This window comes from Nelusetta ayraudi, unplaced genomic scaffold (genome assembly GCF_046127955.1).
Source record: "Nelusetta ayraudi isolate G7.1 ecotype Tasmania unplaced genomic scaffold, CSIRO-AGI_Nayr_v1 ptg000004l, whole genome shotgun sequence".
NCBI lineage: Eukaryota > Metazoa > Chordata > Actinopteri > Tetraodontiformes > Monacanthidae > Nelusetta > Nelusetta ayraudi.
In genome coordinates, this window is record NW_027466054.1 from 6,889,170 (window position 1) to 6,912,354 (window position 23,185).

The 23,185-nt window shown below is 48.8% G+C and overlaps 1 protein-coding gene across 1 annotated transcript in view; it reads left to right on the forward strand.

Annotated features, from left to right (window-relative positions):
* mxd4 (MAX dimerization protein 4) overlaps window positions 1-22,860 on the forward strand; it is a 29,989-nt gene extending 7,129 nt beyond the window's left edge. Inside the window, exons 4-6 of the mRNA XM_076031770.1 lie at window positions 13,582-13,696; window positions 16,165-16,327; window positions 18,255-22,860. Coding sequence (XP_075887885.1) covers window positions 13,582-13,696; window positions 16,165-16,327; window positions 18,255-18,454 — 478 coding nt within the window. The 3' untranslated portion in view covers window positions 18,455-22,860. The remainder of the gene's footprint in view (window positions 1-13,581; window positions 13,697-16,164; window positions 16,328-18,254) is intronic.
* Window positions 22,861-23,185: the final 325 nt, after the last annotated feature.

Consider the following 23,185-nt stretch of genomic DNA (forward strand, 5'->3'; position numbering starts at 1 on the left):
GTGGCCTTAAATTACACAGTTATGAAGCTGCACTCGCACCATACGTGGCGTTGCAACATAAGCGGGCAAGGTTGCAAATATTGTACAGTTCTGTCAACAACGCAGGGCACCGAGTGGTTGAGCATTGCAGCTCGACACGCAGTCAGCAGCCGCAGCTGCAGCGAGACGTGAGCTGTGGCTGCTGATGTGCTGCGTTTCATTTGCAGCCGGAACCAAAAAACTTGAGCTTTTGGTGCAGTTCTGTCTGTCTGTCTGTTCAAGTTGACGAGCTGGGCATCAATGTGGTGCTCATTATTTAAGCAGAAACATCTGCTGTTGTTTCAGCTTCTGAATTTAGCCCAGAGATAACAGTGAGTTTGATCTGTGCTCTTCGCCAGCTCTTTGTTTGTTGCTGATTCATACGAAAACCAAAAGCCGTTCCTTGTGGTACCGTCCTGCGAGTTTCACGTGTCTGTTTCGCGCTCGGGGTAAACGTGTGCGATCCCCCCGTATCGGTTCCCATGAACTGCGTCCTCCTCCTCCTCCTTCACGCCCTCACACACCAAAACAGGGAGCAGCAGCCGCCACCGCCGTCTGAGCCCTGACTCACCACCGTCTTTGTTTGGTCATGTGCCGGTGTGTTGGGCTCACGCTGGCACACCACACAGCCATCCTTGTGTTGCGTGCTCACGTGGTCGACTAGGTGACTGATGAAAGCCCCGTTCAGTGCTGAGCCTCCCGCAAAAAAAAAGTGTCCAGCTTTCACTCGTTTTCACGAGTCGGCTTTGCAAAACGGAACCCATTTCATTTGCTGTAACCAAACAAAATCCAGCACCACCTTTACGAGACGGACATGCCCGGCCCGTACCCGCAGGATCCCCGGCTCTGCTCCTCTGCGCCTCTGATCTCACTTTGGTGCAACACTTTTTCTGAGAGCAGCGTCAGCTCAGCATCATCCACTCCAGTTCTTATTATTTTCCTTTCTTACTGTTAATATTTTAAGTTATGTTTTATTTTGTTTCATTATTTCTTTTTAATTAATGTAAGTTTCCTTATTTTGCACTATATTTCCCCAATGTGGGATTAATAAAGGCTTCTATACTATTCTATATAATTCTATTTTATTTTTTTTTATTTTTTTATTCAGAGAGGGCGTTACAATGCACTTTGTTTTCAGACATTATACAGTCAAAATTTTCCCACTCACTGTATATAAGTATATATTTTAACAAAACGGAACAAAATACAAAAAATCAGGTGTGGTATTGTCGAAAACTTATAACACAATGGGAAACACGACCGTACATGAAGGAGTGAAAAGAAAGAATAAAAGTCTGTCAGAGAGTTTTGACATAAAATATGAGCAATACAAACAAATTGGTTTGGTTCACCAAGACATTTGACAATAGATATTCTATTCTATTCTATTCCATTCTATTCCTACTCTTCCTGCTCTCACTATGGAGCCAGACCTCTGGGACGGCGCCAGCGTCGTCCTGTACAGGTGTGATCGTTCTGCACAGATCAGCTTCAGGCTCGACCCGCTTGAATTTTGTTTTCTCACTTCACCATCCTGGAAGTGGCAGCGGTGGCGACGCTCGCGTTTAAACCCCCCACCCCACCCCCCACAAACGCTACCGTGCGGTTGCCGCCACCTTGGGACGGCTTCCTTCCCCTGCGCTCTGACAGCCGAGCGGCCCCGCCATCGCGCCCGTTGTGACGCCGCAAGGTTTCCTTCTCTGGAAGCCGCGCGGAGGTTTTTCTTTCCCCGACGTGTCACCTGTTTACAGGAAATCTGAGCGCCGGCTCCGTCTGGTTTGTTTGCACAGCTTCCCTCGGTGGGTGGAGAAAAAAAAAGAAGAAAAAGAATTTGCGACGCTATTTTTACTCCGACGCCGCCCCGGAGTGTCAGGTGATCTCGGTTTTCATATGACTCACGCTAGTTTTGTGCCGTTTGTCGACTGATTTCTCGGCGGCGCCGGTTGCTCGCGTCGCTTCTGTACTTGGAAATTGGCAGGTGCGGACGCGGGAGGCCGGCATTGGCTTTTTTACAGCGTAATCCTCTGTCTAATTAAATTCACTCCCTCGGCCGCGATGGATGACTTATTTGGCTTTGAGAAACTCTCTTTTCGCCCCCCCCCCCCTCCTCCCCGGGTGAAGCTCACGTGCGTGGCTCTGTGTGATTTACAGCTGAGCTTAATGTCCTCCACCTCGCTTTGTCGCTCTCATCTCTCCAGAGGGCACATATGGTTTTTCTGCCTTCACTTCTCCTCTGCTGTCCCGCGTGCTCGCTCTCGTTGTTTCTTTTTTCTTTGCCCCCGAAAATGTGTTAGTCAGCAGAAACCTGAGGCTCAGAGGGGAGAGAGACGGCTCTCCTCTTCTCCTCTCTTCTCCTCTTCTCCTCTTCTCCTCTCCACTCCTCTCCTCTCTTCTCCTCTCTTCTCCTCTTCTCCTCTTCTCCTCTTCTCCTCTCCACTCCTCTCCTCTCTTCTCCTCTCTTCTCCTCTTCTCCTCTTCTCCTCTCCTCTCCTCTCCTCTCTTCTCCTCTCCTCTCCTCTCCTCTCCTCTCCTCTTCTCCTCTCCTCTCCTCTCCTCTTCTCCTCCTCTCCTCTCCTCTCTTCTCCTCTCCTCTCCTCTCCTCTCCTCTTCTCCTCCTCTCCTCTCCTCTCTTCTCCTCTCCTCTCCTCTCTTCTCCTCTCCTCTCCTCTCCTCTCTTCTCCTCTCTTCTCCTCTTCTCCTCTTCTCCTCTCCTCTCCTCTCCTCTCCTCTCCTCTCCTCTCCTCTCCTCTCCTCTTGTCCTCTCCTCTCCTCTCCTCTCCTCTCCTCTCTTCTCCTCTCCTCTCCTCTCCTCTCCTCTCCTCTCCTCTCCTCCTCTTCTCCTCTCCTCTCCTCTCCTCTCCTCTCCTCTCCTCTCCTCTTCTCCTCCTCTCCTCTCCTCTCCTCTCCTCTCAGAAAAATCAACCATCCCCCCTGTTTCGCTTTTGAGGTTTTAATGTTCTTCGGTGGTGGACGGACCTGCTAATCTCGCTAATCTGCATTTTTTTAATGTGAATTACACAACTGCCCAGCCTTTGTCAATGCATCTGACGATACAACAGAGACGCAGAGACGATTTTTGTTTCTTGTTTCCTCGTTCAATCGTTAGCGCTGCGTGGCGGTCACATGACATGACACAGTTCCCAGTGTCGTGCTGAGGTTACCCGGGGTCACAGAACCCATTGATCTGAGAGTCAAATGATTTTCTGTATATGGTCCAATCAATGAGGTAGATCGTTGAGTGGGAACCAATGCAAATGGCCTGGAGTGAATCCTGAGGCCTCTGCCGCGGCCTGTCAACCCGTATTGCACGATTGAAACTCAAGTGTATACAGTTATGTTACTGACTTGTGATTGGCCACTGGCCATTGTGTTCGTATACTGGCATTTGATTGGTTGAGCATCTGATTGAAACAACATCCTTTAAAGTTAAAGTCCCACTGAAATTTGTCCTACACATTTGACCTTTGCCCCGAGGCAGTGGGAGTCGTTGGGTGATCTAAAAAGAATAAAGAATAGAGCACTAACGTTATTAGTCATTTATTGCACGACAGAAACTAATGATAATTTCTATTTCCTGTATCCTTTGTTTGGTACCGTCGCACCAAACATCTGGCTTTCAGTAACAGGAACATCGTGGTCAAGGCGGCGGCTCGACTCTCAGGTTGCCTCACTTCTGTCCCCTCCTGCCGTATTGCCACACGTTGCCCAACCTTATGACAGCCTGGGTGTGTCCACACTCCAGGCATTGACAGAAGGGCCGCGGCGCCTCAGGAGGGCCCTCGAACTCAAACAAGCGAGTGCGAGCGGACAAAAGAGAGAGAGAGGGGAAGAGCCCGAGGGCAAATCCACCAACGGCTCTTTTCTGTTGATCTCCAACTGTTGCGCGCTCGCACCGAGACATCGGAGAACGTGAGCGCTGCGGACTGTAGGTGAGAACGTAGCCCCCTGCCCACTCCCAGCCTTCCCCTCGCCCCCTCCCCCGAGGCTCAGGTGTCAGCAGCAGCGACGTTAACCTCCCCGAGCCAGTCAAACCAAACCTGCTTCTCGAGGCAGGAGGAAAAGGGAAGCGGCCGAGGGAGGAAGTAAAGCCAAAAAAGTAAACCTCCCGTCCGGGTTTTTTTTTCCCGCGGGCGAAGGGGCGACACAAAGTCCCGCCCACCCCCCCCACTCCCTCCCCCCGGGGGGAAGTCGGGGCGCATTCTTGTAAATGCCGGCCGGCCGGTGAGAGCCAGGAAGGGAGGGAGGGCGGGAGGGGCCGGGGGGGGGGGACGTGGCGGGCTTCTGTGTGTCAAGCCTGAAATTCAGGTCAGCAGTTGGAGAGCAGAGCAAAGCACAGTGCTGGAATGCAGAGTTAAGTAAGAGAGGCAAGTTTAGGGGAGTGAGGCGGGGGAGGGCAGTATGGTAGTTGGAGGGAGGGGGGGGTTCAGTGTTAATCATTGATAGGTCAGTCGTTACGGAGCCTCGGTGCCTCTTCTGTCGCTCCTCCCGGTGTCGACGTGATCCAGAGACGCAGCGTGAAGAAGACGTTCCTGAAGCCTGACCCCGCCCACCCCGACAGCCCCGCCCACCCTGCCGCCGCTCACACGCTCAACCGCTTTGAAAATCCATTTGACATCTGTTTTCCCCGCTAACGACGCCAGTGCAAACTGGCTCTGCTGACAAAGGGATTTTCAAAATGTTCCCTGTCGGGCTCCGGTGGTCGGGTGGTGGGGGGAGGAGCATCAGGGGTTTGGATTGTTTCAGCACATAAAGACAATCAAATGAGCCCAATTAACAGGGGGGGGGGGGCACGAGCGAAGAGGCAAAAACGAAGCGGCGTTCAAACAACGACACGCTGCCTGCGCGCTTCCTGTTTTGTTTTGTTTTTTTCTCGTCCCCACCCCTCGATCGCCGGGCGAAGGCATGCACAACTCAGTAAAAGTCACCCCTCCCCCTCCACCCTGCCCTCCCCCCTCACTCCTCCCCTCCCTCCACCCATCGCTGCTGTTGTGGTTGTTGCTCGCCACTCGCGTGTGAGCGCTGGGTCATGTGAGCGCCAGCGCCGGGGCGGCCCGCCGTCAAGGGAGTGCCTCCACCAGGCTGGGCGGGCAGGGGGGGTTGGGAGGGAGGGAGAAGGGAGGGGTGGGTTTGGGCGAGGGGGAGGGGGGCATCTGTCAGTCCCAGTGCCGCCTGTGAAGGCAGAGATTCGAGAGATTCAGGAACTTTGGGTGTGCAGTGACGTGCAAAAGTGGCGACGCTCACCAGAGACGGTGCAAACAGCAGCACGCAGCAGTGACACTGTAGACCAACTGCGGCCCGTTAGGCTTTTTAATCGGACCCTTCGAACGTGAAGAAGTGATATTAATATTAAGTAAGTCATACAACAGCCGTATTTCATCCATTTTTTTTCGTGTTTTTCGAGTCATTTCAAGAAAGAGCTAAACACGGTGGGGCCTTCAAAGACACATTTCACTGTCACTTTGCTTTGCTTCGTTTTCAATAGACATTAAAGCACAAGTTTTCGACATATCCCATGATATACATTTTTACTCCTATGAGGTGGGTCACCAAAACACTCCATCCATTTGCTCGTGCTCCGGCCCCTCTCTCACATTTTACAACCCACTGTGGCCCACCAGGCAGAGAGTTGGCCCACCTCTGCTATAGACCGAGCAGCAGGAGCAATCTCGGCTAAAAAAGACATTATTTAGAAAAATGTTGGGAGTGTGTGAACAAGAACGAGAGCAAAGGCAACCCGGGCGCCCACCATCACCCCCCCACCCCTCAAAAAAAAACAAAACAAAACAAAACAAAAACACACACACACCCACCCACCCACACACTCTCACCCAGAGGTCTGACACTTTTGCTCGAGCTGTGTCAAAGTTCGGGGCCACATGTGATCTCTGTTAAATGTAAACAGTGCAGGGCAGGGCAGGAGTGTAATGGTGGGAGGGGGCGGGGGGGGGTACTGAAAGGCCCAGTGTGTGTGAGTGTGTGTTTGTGGGCAGGGCAGTGGTCAGGGCCCCACAACACCCTAAAGGTTCCTCCATCTGCTCCGCTCCCCCCCCAGGAACCTGCCGTCCAGATGTGGAGCCGCCGCAGCCGCTCCGCTGGCAGCGCCGCATTCCATCACCCCGGCGCTCGGCGGCTGTCGGCACGCACGCAAGCACGCAGCCCAGGCCTCACTTTCACTTTCACAGAGAGCAGCTCTGTGTTGTAAACAGGGGGGTGGGGCTCGGTTTGGCTTCCTATTTTTAGGATTGTTATTTTTAAAAAAGGAGTGGTGTGGGGAAAGAAAAGATACGGCAAGAGTTTGCGCACATACGTGCATTCTGTTCCCCCCCCCCCAAAAAAAAGGCAAATTAACCTCGCAAACACTGACCTCAACTCACTTCCTGTTCCAGCTGAACTTTCATATGGACTTTGAGCTCTTTGGGAGGGCTTTTCATATCGAATTTGTGGCTGCTTTTGATGTTTCCCTGGAAAACTGAGATAACTGAACATTTCTCGCCTTTGTCAGTTAAGTCGTTGCTACAGCCATAAATGGTGCAAAACTTTAGATTTTTTATATCAGTGTAGAATCCCCTCCTGACCCCCATCTGCTGTCCAACCCACACCCCTAGACTCCAAGATGGCGGCCCATTCATTTCAATGAAGTTGCTCACCAAGTGCATCTGCCCAAAAAGTTTTTGACTTGTGCATTAATGGGCCCATAGAGCATGCGCAGCAGTGTCGCTTCCCATCGTGGCTCTGTAACTCACATGATCTATTTGGCCAATCGGAATGATTCTGGAGAACGTCGCTTACAGCCTCATGACCCGATGTCATCTGAAACCCACTTGTTGTGTATATGACTAATGTCCTACTTTTGGCTAGAATGGTGATTTGTTTGAAGGCCCAGATGTCTATTTCATTTCTGACTGCGTTGTAATTAGAATAATACAGAATTATTATTCTCCAAAGTGACAATGTCACCGCAACTGAATGTAGGCGAGCGCTGACGCTGTTGTGCACATGCTCGTTCTGCTGAGGTCCAGCAGTCTACGGTGCCGTCCCGTCGGGAGTGCTTCACAGCTCCCGCTGTGACTCGGTCAACACAGAAACACACGTGAATGTGGCGAGAGGCTGGAAGCCCGTCGGGATCGGGGAGCATCCAGCCAGGCGGTAGACTAAACAGCCGTCGACCTCCACGGGAGGACGGAACTCCTGTAAACATCCACTTGTTAAACAGCAGAAAGACAGAGACACAAACTTGTAAGAGTTTGACATGAACTTGCATTCACTTATTAGTCGTGTTGTAGTCAAGACCACACCAACCGAGACCAAGACATTATCGAGACTGGGGAGTGTCGAGATTGAGACCAAGACTGACAAGAATCAGGACAAGTATCTGCCTTGCTTTGCAACTTTGCTTTATTAAATTAAAGAAAATAAATTAATTAGGAGTCAAATAAATGATGCCATGCCATGAACAAAATGGGTAAAACCCTTTAATGTCTGAGCTCAACACTGAAAATGCACTCATCTCACACACGGTGGTTGTGAAAGACCTCAAAGTTCTGCTATCTCTCGGGATGAGGTGGTTATCCAAAAGCTTTATTTTCTTTCATTGAAGTGTGGGCTGAGTCTCGACCGGTCTTGATCAAAAATCCACAGTCCGCCCAGTCTGAGGCCCATTAAAAAGTGGTCTGGAGACCAAGACTAATTTCGAGTATTACAAGACTACTTATTAGACTCCGTTTCACTGATTTGCTCCTTTAATTACTGCAACCAACCAGTCGGTCCCTCAGGCTGATGCCATTTGCACGGCTGCACCGGTCCAAACGTGGAGGTAACGGGACTGAAACTGCGTTTTCCTGGGCGACCTCTGACCTCGGCCGGGCCGACCTTGGCTCCGGGCCAGGCTTGGTCCTGTGCGTACGAGTGGAGGAATGCGCTCATTAAGCGGCACAGCCAGTGAGGAGGAGGAGGTGAAGGCTGGCTGTTCCTCTTTGTGTGCGACGGGTCGGTCTCCGATCCCGGAGAGACGTGGCCAGCCGCTTGCTCTCGAACCTTTTGTTTGGCGAACAGAACTCCCCCTCATTACGCAAAACATCAGGCTGTTCTCAAAAATCACCCTCTTCCCTATATAGGGAGCTTCTATGAAGTCAACTACAGTATATAGTTGCACTCATTAGACGAAAAACTACTTTTGGACGCTACTCTTGGCGCCGTTCATAACATTGACAGGTGGTAATCAATCAATGAACGTGTAAATATACACATTCATTTACACATATATATGCATTTTGTGCCAAGTACATATTATTCTAAGCGTCTTCCCACATTAAAACAACACTCGACTCCTCTTGGTTTTCTACCTTTCCGTCAGTTTGAGTGCAAAGCATGATGGGATATGTTGCGGGGTTAGTGTGCATCAGGTGTACATAAGACCTCTGGGGTCCAATATGGCAACCCATTCATTTCAGTGTAGTTGCTAGTTAGTTAGCTAGCTTTTGGGTTCCGTGTTGCTTCCGCATTACGCATCCCCACAGAGCGTGTGCAGTCGTGTCACTACCCATCATGCCTCTGGAACACATGTGATGCATCAGGAGGCATCAGCCAATCACAACAAGCACGTACGACGTCGCAACGTCACACTCGGAATAAACTACTTTCTGGTGATTTTCTGCCCTTTATAATTTCTTTAAAAGGTTAAAAGTCCAGGACTTAAAAAAAAACTCCAATTTAAATATTTGTTACGATTTGCGTTTCAGGTTGCAATTGTCCTGTCAGCTCTTTATTTTTGTATTGGGGTCTATGGGGGAAAATTCTTTTTGGGCCTAGTGGGGTTTTTGGTTGCAGTACCTCGAGTGGCCACCGGGGGAAAAAAACTTCCACCCACCAGGCATTTATATTGCCAGTCTGGTATCCAGATTGTATAAGACGTCCATGGTTGTACACTATTTTTAGCGATGCATTGTGGGATACTTTGCGCAGACTATACAGTATAGTGAATAGCGCTTACGTGTACTACAACAACACTACAAAACAGCAAAACCTCTGAAGAAAGTCGCCGCCTGCACCCAGTAACCTTGGAGTGAGTCGGCCCTCAATATGCTTGTTCCACTTTCAGCAGTGCTCAGAGTGTAGGTCCCGTCCTTCCAACACCACCTCCCACACACACCCTCCCCCACCCCCATCACCACCACCACCACCACCACCACCACCACCACTCCACCACCTCATTTGCTTTGTTTTGGCACGGTTGAGAAGGGAAGCGGGGGGGGGAGCGAGAGGCCGGAGATCAGACACAAATCATCCCGTGGTTCCCTACACGTGAGAGCAGTCAGGTGGTCATTTCGGCCCCGCAAGGCACGGCAGACAGAGCAAATCGAATCTGGATTTACTACTCAGTCCAGTCGCAGATCGCTGTTTACTTTTTTTTGTCGCTGTAGTTTAATATATAAAAACAACAACAAAAAAACCCAACCCAAAGTCTCAGTTCTCTACTCGGTTGTCGTTTGAACATTTTGCTGACACACACACACACACACACACACGCACACGCAATAACGACACTCGGGCCAAGAATGTGTCAGACCTCCACAGACCTTTTCTGGCTTTGACGCCCTCCGTTAACAAAGTGAGTGATTAATAAAATATCGCTCAAAACTCATTCTGAAACGCGTGCGGCGAGGGCAGGGGGTGGGGGGGGCACTCGCTCAGGCTTCACGTTTGTTCGCTTGCCTGCTGCCTGCCGCCGCCGCCGCTGCTCCGCATGACTGAGGCCGACCTGATAAACACATTGCGTGAGCGGCTCCTGGAGCAGCAATAACAGTGGAGGGCGAGGGAGGCTCCTCATCAGCTGTGCACTCTGGGAGGAAAACAGCCAGCGTGTCTTGTGGCGGAGGGGAGGGGGAGGTGCAGCCAGAGTGGCCAGAGTCTCTTATTATCGACGTGCGTCGGCCGGGCTGATTAGCTCAGCACTTTATTAGCGAAAGAACTTGAAGACGAAAACAAAACTGTCACGCGACCTTCAGAGGAACTTTCTCCCCTCCCTTCCCCTAAACAAACACATGCAAACACAAGCACATTTGCACACACACATGCACATATGCATGGACATACACACACACACACATGTGCGTGCACGCACACACACACACACACACACAGAAAGACACATGCGTGCGCACACACGCATGCACTCACAAGCACAAACTCACACACTCACGCACGCACACAGATGCACACACGTGCATGTGCGCGTACACGTCACACACACATACTCGCGCGCTCGCACGCACACAGGAAGTGGTCTCTGACTTGAGATGTGGACAGTGTGGAGGCCTGGCTCTCCTGCTGCCAGTCGTCAGCAGCAGCAGCGGATATTGTGGGCGGAGCTTCCGACTGTGTTTTTGATTCCCGTTGCTGATGTGAGTTCACGATGTTCCTGTTGGAATTGCGATTGTTTGTTCCACTGTTTCATTGGCCGTCAGGCCCAGAAAGCAGCAAAAGGACGCCCTGCTGCTCTTTTCCTTCGCAGTTCACCAAGCAAAGCTGATTGGTTGCTGTGGCTGCAGAGCATGTTTTTTTTTTTTAGTATTGCTAACGCTATTCATTCGCCCGCACGTGAGCGCACCGTCCCTTCGCTGCCCTCGACGGCCTCCGTGCACGAGTCTTCGAGAAAGGATCGCCTTTGTGCGACTTCAAAGAAAGAAAAAAAAACATTTTCTGTGTTTTCATTTCATGTGGCAGAGCCGCCGTCAAAGTGCGTCTGTGCTGTTCGCTGCCGCAGGTAGCAGGGAGCAGCGGCTCCCGGGGGGACACGCCTCTGTTTTTGTTTTGCGTTAAAAGGGAGGGAGATGTGGGGGAGGGGCGAGGGGGGAGTGAAAGGCTCAGAGTTGTGAGCCGTGTGGACGCTGCTCGGCGCAGCTGAACTCACTCGCTGCGCTTCACAGAGGCCCTTTTTTTTCAAGAAAGTCATCCACCGGGTTCAGACCCCTCCTCCACCCCCACCCTTCCTGCCCCCCACTTCCCCTGGCCACCCTCCAAGCGCTTCATGTGGGTAAGCCGGGGCAGGTTGGAGGTGGAGCCCCTCCCGCCCAAGACCCCCCCACACCAGCACCACCCCGCTGCCCTCAGAAGACACTTGTTTCCCCGGTGGGACCCGGCGAGTGTGTTGCTGTTGGCAGGGTGGAGCAGAGAGAAGGGTGGGGGGGGAGGAAGGGGTGGGGGGGGTCATGCTCGCCCCTAGGGGAGGGAGGGAGGAAGAACAAACACACCCACCTCCACCACCATTCGTACATAAAACGACCATGCGCACCTGTAAATGCGTTCCCATGACAGTTTTTCCACGAAATAAAAGCAACATTTCTCACATTTTGACAAAATACGAATGCGATTTGCAGGCGTCTCCAGTGGTGTGAAGCGCATAAGCCGTAATTCTCGTCGCGGATTCAGAATTTCAGAACGAGCCGGGATGTTTAATGAGCTGTGAGATGCCATTGAACTGTGGAAGTGGAGTGGAAGGTCTCCAATTTTTGAACTGGTCACGTGACCCCGTACATCATGTCCGGTGACGTGTAAATGCGAAAAAAGTGTTTACACGACACTATTGCGATATACCTCTGTATATCGATACGTCTGAAAAAAACACTTCATGAGAGATACCTTTCAGGCATATTTGAGAGGTTTTTCGAAATGTAGGTGTTTCCATTACCAGTTTTTTATTGCAAAATTTAGGTTTTGCTCAATTCTTGTGTGTGGAGGTGGCGCCTGCTCCACATACTTTGTACTGTTGCTTTTTTTATTTAAACCCGCACTTTACTTTTTTGCGATCATCTCAGGGGATAAAGATGCGACTGGTTCAGACGTCACTGGGTGGTAGAGTTCATCCAGCGGGTCTCGCACAGGTCAGCCTTGAGCGTGTTCCCACGTTGCCGAGCTCCACGCAGAACCTTCACGGGACGATTGCAGCCGCAGCGGCGGAGACCTTGCGCCGCTGGGAGTTTGTTTACTGCCGAAGGAACGAGAGAGATAGAGAGATAGAGAGAGAGAGGCAGAGAAGGAGGAAGAAGGCCAAGCGAGAACAAAGACGCGGTTCACAGACAAGCTCGGCCGGCGGATGATTGAGAGGCCTTCGCCAGCAAAAAACTGAAATGAACCAAGAACAGACCGAGGAGCGGAGAAACAAGTGGCGGCTGCAACTCCGTGCACGATAGATAACCAATCACTGAACTCTGCACAAGAATGTTTAATAGTTCTTAAGTGCCTTCACCCAGATAAGAGTGAGAACAACGGGCACTTCAGACACACTGATGGTGACCAAGCCAGAGTTACGGTGGCACATGAACGCCGTGTGTTTGGTTTGTGTGTCGTAAAAAGTAGTAGAAGAAGACGAAGAAGCAAATCTGTCACTTCAGTGCAGTGCATCTACGTACACCGTGTTGAAGTACAGTTGTGGGAAAAAGTTTTTGGACACCCGAAAAATTGTACTCAATCCCAATTTTTGTCAGAGAATCTTTGCGTGTTTCGTAGGTTTGGCTCCACACAAGCAAATGGAAAATATGTTGTTCATTATTTAATAAGACAAAATAATAATTTAATAAGACTTCTTTTAGTATCACAGTGTACTCTTTTGCTCTGGACGTCGTCTTGCTGAAACATCCAGTTCTGGAACAGTGCAGCATGTGGGCAAACGTTGGCGACTGCACTGAAATAAACTGCACTCAGACTCTCAATTCTGATTATTAGTGCAATACAGTACATCACACGGGGTGTCCAAAAACTTTTTTCCACCACTGTGCACTGCTCTTGTGTATGGTCTTGTGATTTGGCCTTTATCAAATACTAAGTCACAATGCAACACTCTGCCTGCCTTCAGATGAACTGAACTGAAGGGATGCGACTCTTTTCGTAGCCCAGCACCAGGCTGTGCACGCTCGCATGCACACACACACACACGCACACACATGCACCCACTGTGGGTTCGCCGAGCTTCCCTCAGCTAGATCGAGGTCACCGACGCCGTGTGGTGCGAGTGTGTTTTTCATGAGCGGCAAACCAACGCTGAGCCACGCGGGCCGAGGACGAGAAAAGGGCTCGATAAATATTTTCCTTTTCTGCTCGGTGCTTTGAAAGCGAGTCGCGTGTGGGAGGAGGAGAAGAAGAAAAAAGGAAGAGAAAAAAAAAAAGCTTGTGTTGATGCGGTGAGATGTAAATGTTGAGGTGCAGTCTTCTGGGTACCGCCGGAGCTGGCTGGGGTATACGATGCAATGTTGAGTCGTAATATTGACCTGTGCGTTGCAAAGTGTTCATGTGTATTAGCTTTACAGTTTTCACACGCATTCTTTTTTTGTAGACGGTCCTCACGTCGGTTGAAACAGCTGAAACCTCGCAGCAGCTCAGCCGCGATGTTCGAGTAAACTCTGCATGTGCAAGCGCCGACTGCGTCTTAACAAGCGAAACTCAGCTTCGTCTCGAAAGCCAAACTGCAGCGTGTGACAACAGAGCTGACTGTGTGCGTGGGCGCCGGCTGTTTGACTGGTGGATGTCGTCTAACAGGGCCTGTGCCCCTGTGCTTGTGTGCCTCTGTAGACGTGCCAAACTACGGCTGTACCTGGAGCAGCTGAAGAAGCTGGTGCCTTTAGGTCCCGACAGCACCAGACACACCACGCTGAGCCTGCTGAAGAGGGCCAAGATGCACATTAAGGTACCGGCGCAGTAAAAATAAGATGAAACGAGCAGCAGCAGAGAGAAGGAATTTCAAGGGCTAAAATGGAGCCTCAACACTCAGCAACAACAGCAGTTTGAAAAACTCTATCCTGAGGTAACTATTAAGTTATATATACATAGTATATAACACTATTTATATATATATACACTACCAGTCAAAAGTTTAGACACACCTTCTCATGCAATTTCTTTTTATCTTTACAACTTTCTACACTGCAGACAGATGCTGAAGACATCAAATATATGAGCAAGATCCATGAAATTATGCAGCAAAGAAAAACATGTTAAATTACTCTAAATATGCTTTTTATGAAAGATGGCTGTTTTGAAGAATTTAAATATAAAACATGTTTGAGTTATTTTACGCTTTTGTTGTTTCCAACATAATTCCATGTGTGTTCATACGTAGTTTTGAGGCCTTCAGTGAGAAACTGCAATGTCAATAGTCATGAGAACGAAAGAAAAGACATTGAATTGGGTGTGTCCAAACTTTTGACTGGTAGTGTATATACATATATATGTATATATACACATATACTATATGTACACACACACACACATATGTATATATTAAAATTATATAGGTAGATATATAGTAATTTTTGAAAATAAGAATAAGAATGTTCTAACTAAAAGCTCCAGCGAGAGTTGTATTTCTTGTAACTATTTTTCAACAGTCAGCTCTCCTATTTTTCTTTGAACTGGTAGCTTTGCCCCCTCTTCCCCACTGGAGCTGCACATGTCATGCCTGCTACAAAAAAAGCTGACAATTAGTCACCAAAGTGGGATATGCACAATCTTTACACACGCATAGAGACATGCTAGATGGCCCTGCATGCATTCATTTGAAGCGCGCATACAGTAGAATTACAGGAAAACGTGTGAGATACTCTAGAGAAGAAACTTGAAGCCGGAGCAGTGGCAGCGCAGGACTGAAGCATTGGCACGACTCCATTCTTTTGAAGAATGACCAGCGAGTGGAGTTCACTTGAGGGCGCGCCGAGTCGACGACGGCGTCGCCAGCAGCCAGTGTGGTCGGTGGAAAATCCAGACGTAGCGAGTTTTAACCCTTCGTTTCCTGTTTACTGTGCACGTCCCTTCTCGCTCGCTCACACCATGACGGTTCTCGTCACGGCCCGGCGGAGAGCGAGAGCACACTCACATACACACACAGCGCAAAAGCGAGAAAATTCACCACCAAACCAAAAACTTTCATATGCAAAGGGCGCACATTTGAAACCCTGGCTGAGTCAAAGCTTTAGCAGAAATTGGTGTTTATTTTAACCCTCTAACGCATGACTCTCGCGGAGCCACTTCCTCGTCATGTGTTCTTTGTCCCTGGTGAAGACTGGCAGAGGCACTGCTGTTATATCACTTTTAATGTTAAATTAAATTTCATGGTTCCACCATTTGCAGCATTCACACACTGGTATTTTCTAACCAGATGTGCCTCTAGCCCAGGGGTGAGCAAACCTTTTGACTGGTGGGCCACCGTGGGTTCTAAAATTTGACAGAGGGGCCATCAAATCTTTTGTCTTTGAAGCCCACATGGTGTTTAGCTCTTTATTGAAATTACTCTTAAAACACTGAAAAAATGGATGAAATACAGGTATTTTATGACGTACTTACCATTGATATCATTTCTTCAAGTTCGGCAGGCCAAATTTAAAAGCTTAACGGGCTGCTTATGGCTCCTGGGCCATAGTTTGCCCATGCCTGCTCTGGCCTGACTGTGAATCTCCAAAGATGAAGAAAACTTCTTTTGCTTCCTCCAACCCTTCAGAAAGTCCGAGGCGAAACACACATTTCTGGAGAATCGGCTGTGTGTGACGTCACAAAGGGCACCTACGTCTGGGGCTTTGTCTCCTCCAGAATGTGTCAAAAATGACGTCAGAACTTCAGTTTAAGCAGAGGATTAGAAACACAGTGGCGCAAAAGGCGAAGCATGAAAAGTAAAGGTGAACCTGGGTCAGTATGGGGCCTTTAAATGTGCTGCTGCATCCTTTACTGCACATCCCTCTTCAAGTTTCAGTATAACAAACTACTTTTGCGTTTCCTCATTATTACAGTGCACAGAATAAAATGCATCCCCTTAACTGCTTTACATTTTTCACAAAGGTGCAAAAAAAGACTTATTTACATTTCAGTATGTAGATAGCTGTAAATCCAACTGTTCATGAGATCTTGTTTTTTTTTCTCCTTTATACCCTACAAATATTTTATTCATATTTTTTCTTGCCTTATGTCTTTGTATTATTATAATTTCCAATCTTTTTTGCACTATACAGGTGCTGTAATTATGCGAATTTCCTCACTGTGGGATTAATAAAGGCGTCCTATTCTATTCTATTCTATTCTATAACAAACAGGACCATAAATAAAAGACGCTCCTCATGTTTCGAGAGTTTGACGTGGGTTTTGTTTGTGGTTGTGTTGCCGCTGCAGAAGCTGGAGGAGCAGGACAGGAAGGCTCTGAACGTGAAGGAGCAGCTGCAGAGAGAGCACCGCTACCTCAAACGCCGCCTGGAGCAGCTCTCCGTGTCCGGGTCCCTGGAGCGCGTCCGCACCGACAGCATGGGCTCCACCATCTCCACCGACTCCGAGCAAGGTTGGTCCCCCTCCCTCCCGACAGGCTCACATCGCCATCACGCTCGGAGGCGCTTCCCTCTGTACCACGACTCACGTGAGGATTTCCTCCTCCCACGGGGGGGTTAAAGGTTAACTCCTCGGATTTCAGCCCAAGCCACTGACACGCAGCGGCGGGAGGGTCGATGTCATGTGGTCGAGGGCTTTACCGCCGCAGGTCGTCGGCTTCCATCTGTCCAGAGCCGCACGCACGCACGGTGCTGTAGAAGGCCAGGTTCAGGAGATCAGCGGCTCCACGTGCGCTGTTTTGACAGCCGTGCACGGCTAACTGCCCCCCCCCCGCCCCCCCCATCACCCATTTATAGAGCAGACTTTGTGGAAATACAGAGGTCAGGCGGTCAGCGACAGTGGAAACTGTGGAAGCTTCCGGGGAGACTTGATTAAAAATAATAAAATAACGGAATGCAAAGGACACAGTGTAAAACAAATTATTTCTTTTGCTCACTGCTAACATGGCAAAATAAGAAAAGTATGTTTTTGGAACTGAAACCTCCAGTTTTGCCCTGCACATGCATAAGGGAGTGTGTAGGTCATTCTTAATGCAATATAGAATCACTATATAATAATCACTTCCACTGTAATGCCATCTAAAAGCAGCTATTAGCACCTTTTCCTAAGTGAAGTGTGGAGCCCTGTGACTTGTTTTCCATAATCAATTTTAAACTTGCTGCATGTTTTTCCCCGTCGTTATGCCAAATCCACAATCAGACAGTGTGCAGTCCAGAGGGGGTTTCCTTGTATTTCATCACGTTGGGCTTCTGGATTGAAGGTCATCCTTGCATCGCGTTCCCAATCAATGTTGCATCGACAGAACGGGTGGTGCGGCGCTTCACTCTGCGCATCAAACTGGACAAAGTCGTCTCCGTGCAGACGGAGTTCAGCATCCCATGTTGCCGTAGCTTGTGCCGCAGTGGTGCTAATCCCGGTGCGAGGTAAACACATGTGGTTGTTTATCAATGAGTGCAGATTAGCCAAACCAGAGCACAAAGATCTGCCTGTTGGCTCCAGAATGAGCGGCGGGCCACCGTCGCCCAAATCTGGCTTTAATCCGCACGCAGCAGAAGCAGCAGTGGCAGCAGTGGCAGCAGCAGTAGCAGGCTGCCTAATAAATATGCCCACAGTCAGTTTAAAAAAAAAAAAAAAAAACAACCCGCACCCTTCACCTCCCCCTAACCCCTCTGTTTTCCTCTGTTTTTATTTTATTTTTTAAATTTGTTCTTAATGTCAGTGTGTCTTGATGGGAATTGTATGAATGTGTTTGTGAGCCTTGTCAAAAGAATTCCTGTCACCTTTTGTGACAGAAAATGAAGTATATCTTAACATAACATAACATAACATAGCTCATTTTATCATTACGTCAATTTCTGTCACCATTTGAGTAAAACAATAAAGTTTATCTTAATTTAACGTAACGTAATGTAACCCATATTAACGTAAGGTAACATAACGTAACCCATCTTAACGTAACCCATATTAACATAACGTTACCCAGTTTAACATAACATGGCTTAACGAAATGTAACATAACCCACCTTGATGTAAAGTAACATAACGTAACCCATCTTAACGTAACGTAGCGTAACCAGCATAACATAACGCAACATAACCTGGTTTAATGTAACATAGCATAACCTGGTTTAAAGTAACGTAACTTGGCTTAATGTAATGTAGCGCAACATAACCTAACCCTGCTTAACATAACGTAACAAAACCCGTTTTAACGTAACATAACCCGTTTTAACGTAACGTAACGTAACCCTGCTTAACATAACGTAACGTAACCCTGCTTAACATAACGTAACGTAACCCGGCTTAACGTAACGTAACGAAATGTATCGTTACTCAACTTCTCTTTTCTCTTCTCTTTTTTCGCCCTCTTTTGCGCACAGAGGTGGACATCGAAGGCACCGAGTTCACCCCCGTGGAGGTCGATAGTGTGGACAGCATCAGTGACGGCGAGGAGGAGGAGGAGGAAGAGGAGGAGGAAGAGGAGGAGGAGGAGGACCACTACAGCCTCCAGAGCAGCTCCAGTGACACCAGCTACACAGCCGCCACACATTCCCACAGACTGCAGCCGCACCACTGTTAGGGACGCCCGCCGCTGCTTCTGCAGGGTCTCCCAGCCAGCCAGCCAGCCAGCCAGCCAGCCAGCCACCCCCGCCCTCCATCTCCACCTCCACCATCTGCAGTTGCCATCGCCGCCCGCTAACCTCCATCAGACCCTCCAAGGCGGCCGAACACCCCCCAGAATTTCCTCCAACGGGGCTGCAATGCCACTCTAGCCTTCCTCAACCCCCCCCCCCTCCCCCCCAGTCCCACCCCAAATCATTGACCCTACCTCACCCTCTGCCGGCTCCTCCTCCTGACACGTCCTGACCCGTCCCTGCCCACACCACTACCCCCAACACCACCCCCATATACTAGGGTTGGTGAAGGCTCAGAGAGAGCAGAGCAAGAATGTTGTTGGTCCCAGCGGGCACGACTGTGGTATGGCGAACAGCTTTGACTTGTCAATCAGAAAGTGTGTCTGTGTCTGTGTGTGTGTGTGAGAGAGAGAGAGAGAGAGAGAGAGAGAGAGAGAGAGAATGAGCAAATGTCAGAGGAGAATCGTGACAACTCTATGAGCTAATAATGAACAAGCAGGGTCGTAGAGAGTCAAAGAGCTCCTCTAGTTTGCTCTGCTGTAAACTCAGCGAAACTCCAAAACACTTAAAGAGGAAAAATGAATCGGGAATGTTAGTGTGTCGGCTTGACCCGGCATAAAAGAACTGGAAGAGGTCGGAAATGCCGATCCGCTGGAAACCAAGATAACGGAGCCTTCAGACACGTCACATCTTGTTAGTTCGATCTAAGTTCGAGAAAAAAAAAAAAAGCAAGAAAAACTCCCGTTGGAGCCGAAGTTACAGCTTCCTGTCCACAAACAGGAAGTAGCGATTAATTTGTTGGACGCAACAAGATGTGATGTGTCCAACTCGAAGGTCCTTGGGACACGTCAGACGGCCGACAGTCTCGATCGGTCGATTCCACAGCGATCGGAACCTTTTCCCTCCTGACCAATTTGTTGCCCCAGTCTAACCGATTACCCCTCCCCCCAACCCAACCCAACCACTACTCCACACTACTGACCACTACACTATCCCACCCTGTGTTGTGGATGGGCGACTGGGCCAAACACACACACAGACACACACAAACACAGAAGAATAAAGGAGTCGCCTTACAACTCCTCAACTCCAATCTCCGACAACTCAGCTGAAATCGGAGTTGTTTTTTCCCTCAGTAGCGAACTGATGTAGCATCGAACACAGCAGGCGGGCACTTGAGTGTTTGAATATGATTCTGATGTCATGGGAGACTTTTCCTCAACCTTCGGCCAAATACAAGTGGGAGGCGGGTGTGCTCACAGAAAAGTGGACGGTCTAACTCCCACTTTCTCCATAGATTTGTTACTTTTATTTATTTATCCACTCATTTTTCCCCCCCTTTTCTCGTGTGTGTGGACTGCGCTGTGTGTTGATTAACAAGTCAAAGCTGCCAACGTGGAGTTCAAAAACAAAACAAAAAAAAGGGGGGGGGGCAGCTCTTCTGACGTGTTCTCCTGCGGAGGCCGTGATTCTTGCCAGCTTAGCGCTTGTGCAACAGGACTAAAGGTTCTTCCCTTGGGTTCTGCTGAGGAACTGATGCACAGTAGTCCCTATTGACGGAGGAGGCGCTTCTGTCGCTCTCTGACCATTTTGATTTCAGGCCTCAGCGTCTGGCAACCCTTGTATATGTTGGCGTCCTAACTCCTCCCACCCACAAAAATAAATAAATATATATATTATAATAAGCTCAGGCCACCGAGGCAGGTCTGTGCTGAAAAAGATAAAAAAAATAAAAACTATAAAGGACTTAAAAAAAAAACAGAAAAACCTAAAGCAACCCCTCGCGTACATGAAACTACTGGTCGCTCAAAGCGGCCGCAGCCATGCTAGTCTATATTTCTCCTATTGGATTTTTGTATTATATTTTCCTATATGTTCCTCTAAACGAAAAGACAAAAAAAGAGCGAGTGCATCTATCGAACCTATATATGAATATATATATATATATATATATACACACATACATAGCGTATATGTGAGAGACAGACTTGAGGCCAGGCTTGTTGGGGGGAGAGTGGGGGTGGGGGATTGGGGGGTCGGGCAGGGGAGGGGCATTGAAGACGATACACTGGCCGCTCCCCCTCCCACCCCATCTCCCCACCCCCACCCGCGGGTGACTCTCCTGCTGACACACTGTGCCTTGATGAGCCTTCCACCTCCAGCCAGCTCCTCCTCCTCCTCCTCCAAGTCTCCCTACTCAGGTCATAACCCCCACCCCCAACCCCTGCAAGCCCCACCCGGCCAACCCAGCCCCACCCAAACACCCCTCCATCCCACCCGGGGCACACCCGGCCGCACCATGCCAAAACGCTTCCATGAGTGAGAGAGTCGGGGGCCACTTGAAGAGGAGAAGAAGAAGAAGAAGAAGCCACCACCGCCCTCGTTTGTCCAGACGTTTCACCCTTCCGTCTGCCAACGACGCCTCTATCACACTCTCACTCACACACGCACGCATACACACACACACAGACACACACACTGGTGAACTACCATGGCAGCTTCCAGTCGCCCCTCATGGTCACCAACAGGGTTTTCAAAAATGTCTGGGCTTGAAGCGTTGTGATGTCATTGTGTACTTTTTTTTTTGTCGTTGTTATTTTTTTTTCCTCTTTCGTCACGCGTTGACCTTGTTTTGTTTTTTTTTTTGTCGGTCGAACTGGGAGTCACCGCTGGGAGGGGGGAGCGACATAAGAACAATCCAATCCATGGCAGCTTAAAGGTGTTTATCCTCCTGCGCTCCCGGTGGTCCGTCCCACAAATAGTGTTACCCTTCGATCGGGTGGGGGTGGAGCTCTTTGAGACACAGCAATATGACCACCTTGTGCTTTCTGAGGGTGGGAGGGAGGGGGGGGGGGGTTTATAAGACAAGCAGGTGGTTTTTGCTCTTTGACTCTGTGGTGCGTTTTTATTTGGTGACCAACTCTAGACTTTTTTCTTTCTTTTTTTGAAACCCCTCCTATCTGCACTCTCTCCATACACTGCAGGAGGGCCGTCTTTGTGTTGATTTTCTTTTTTTTCTTTTTTTTTTAAAAAAAAAGCTGTTTTTCCTATTTTATTTTTGTCATTGAGAGTTTACATTCATGTGAAATTTGTACATGATTGTTTGTAGCAAAACAACAGGAAAAAAAAAACACAATAATGTGGTGATTCAGTGAACTGGTCGTGCGAACAACTCGGTCTCGACCTCTTGCACAGAACCTCCCCGGTAGAGAAGCCACGGACAAAGTGAACGGGACGAGCCCAGGAACCAGATAAGAGATTAGAGATTTTTTTTTTTTTCAGTTCAAAAAAAATCCACATGGCACAGGGAGAAGCCGACTTAGTCATGGGAACATTGTGTTTGGTGGAACTTGGGAGGAACTTGCTGTTTGTGGAAATGATTTTAATGATGTGCCTTGGAGAAAAAATAAATAAAGTTATTTTCTTAACGATAGTAATTAAAGAAAGAAAATGAGATTGTACTAACATTAGCGGACTGCTAAGGTGGAGGGGCTCTTTTTCTCTTGAAAAGGAGCTTTTCACTCAGCAAGCTTAAAGAGTCAGAGAGATTATTATTATTATTTTCCTGGAGGTTGGTGGGTGAGATGGGGGTGGGGGGTGGGGGGGGTTAAAGAGATTGATTTCTAGTGGAGCAAGTGCGCGAGGTCTGATGTCTGGCTCTAACGTCGTGGTGTTGCGGAGATCTACTGCGGCGCGTCGCCGTCGCCCAAGAAGCACAACAGCAGATTGAGCAGAGTGCCAACGCGCAGACCCTGCAGATTTAAAATGGTGCTTTGAAAGAGAGTAAAGAAAAATACATTACGAGAAATTTATTCCTGCCGAACGAATAGTCACTTTTTCATTTTTGTCCAATCCTCCTCCCGTGTGAAATGATTAGAGATTCTCTACGTAATTCCCAATAGCTTTAAGTACTTTATAGGCCTCCGGTCAGCTTCCTGCTTTCCAGACCCCCCCGCCTTTCTTTTCCCCTTTTAGTTTGATTCTTTTAAGATTTGGGGGGTAGGGAGGGCACTCCACCAGCAACGTTAGGGTCCCCCCCCCCCTGCCCTCCTTCCCACTTGTACAGGTGGAGCAGGGTGAGCCGAGGTGGAGGAGGGTGAGGACAGAGCAGGGAGAGTTCTGTGCCAGAGACCTGTGAATATGTCCTTTTCTCAGCAGTTGTGTAACATGCATTCAGAAGATGGTATATAAATTCCTTTTTGTTTGTTTTTTGTTTTGTTTTGTTTCATTCTGTTTGTGTGAGTGAGTGCACACTAGTACCTGGTGCTGGCTATCTATAGCAACACTAGACGGTATTGTGTATTCTCCCATTGTAATATAATTAAACTGTTTTATACATAAAAAAAAAAAATGTTCACCGTCTGGTTATTGCTTTTGTTTTTTTCTTGTTCTTTTTTTTTGGTGCAGTCTGACTTTGAACCGGAGCGGTGACACGCTTTGAGCGAGCTGAGCAGCAGGAACGTGCAGATGGCTGCGAGTCGACGCCGCTTCCTGTTCAGTTTGCGCAGCTGTGCGGCTGAGCTCGTTTGGAATTCGATCAAAATATATCAAGAACAAACGTTAAAAAAAAAAAAGTTGCTTGCGTGTGAGTGCTTGCGCGGAGAGAAAATACACTGGATCGTTTGAATAACTTAGCAAACCTATTGCATTTTATTTAAAAAGACAAACAACGAAAC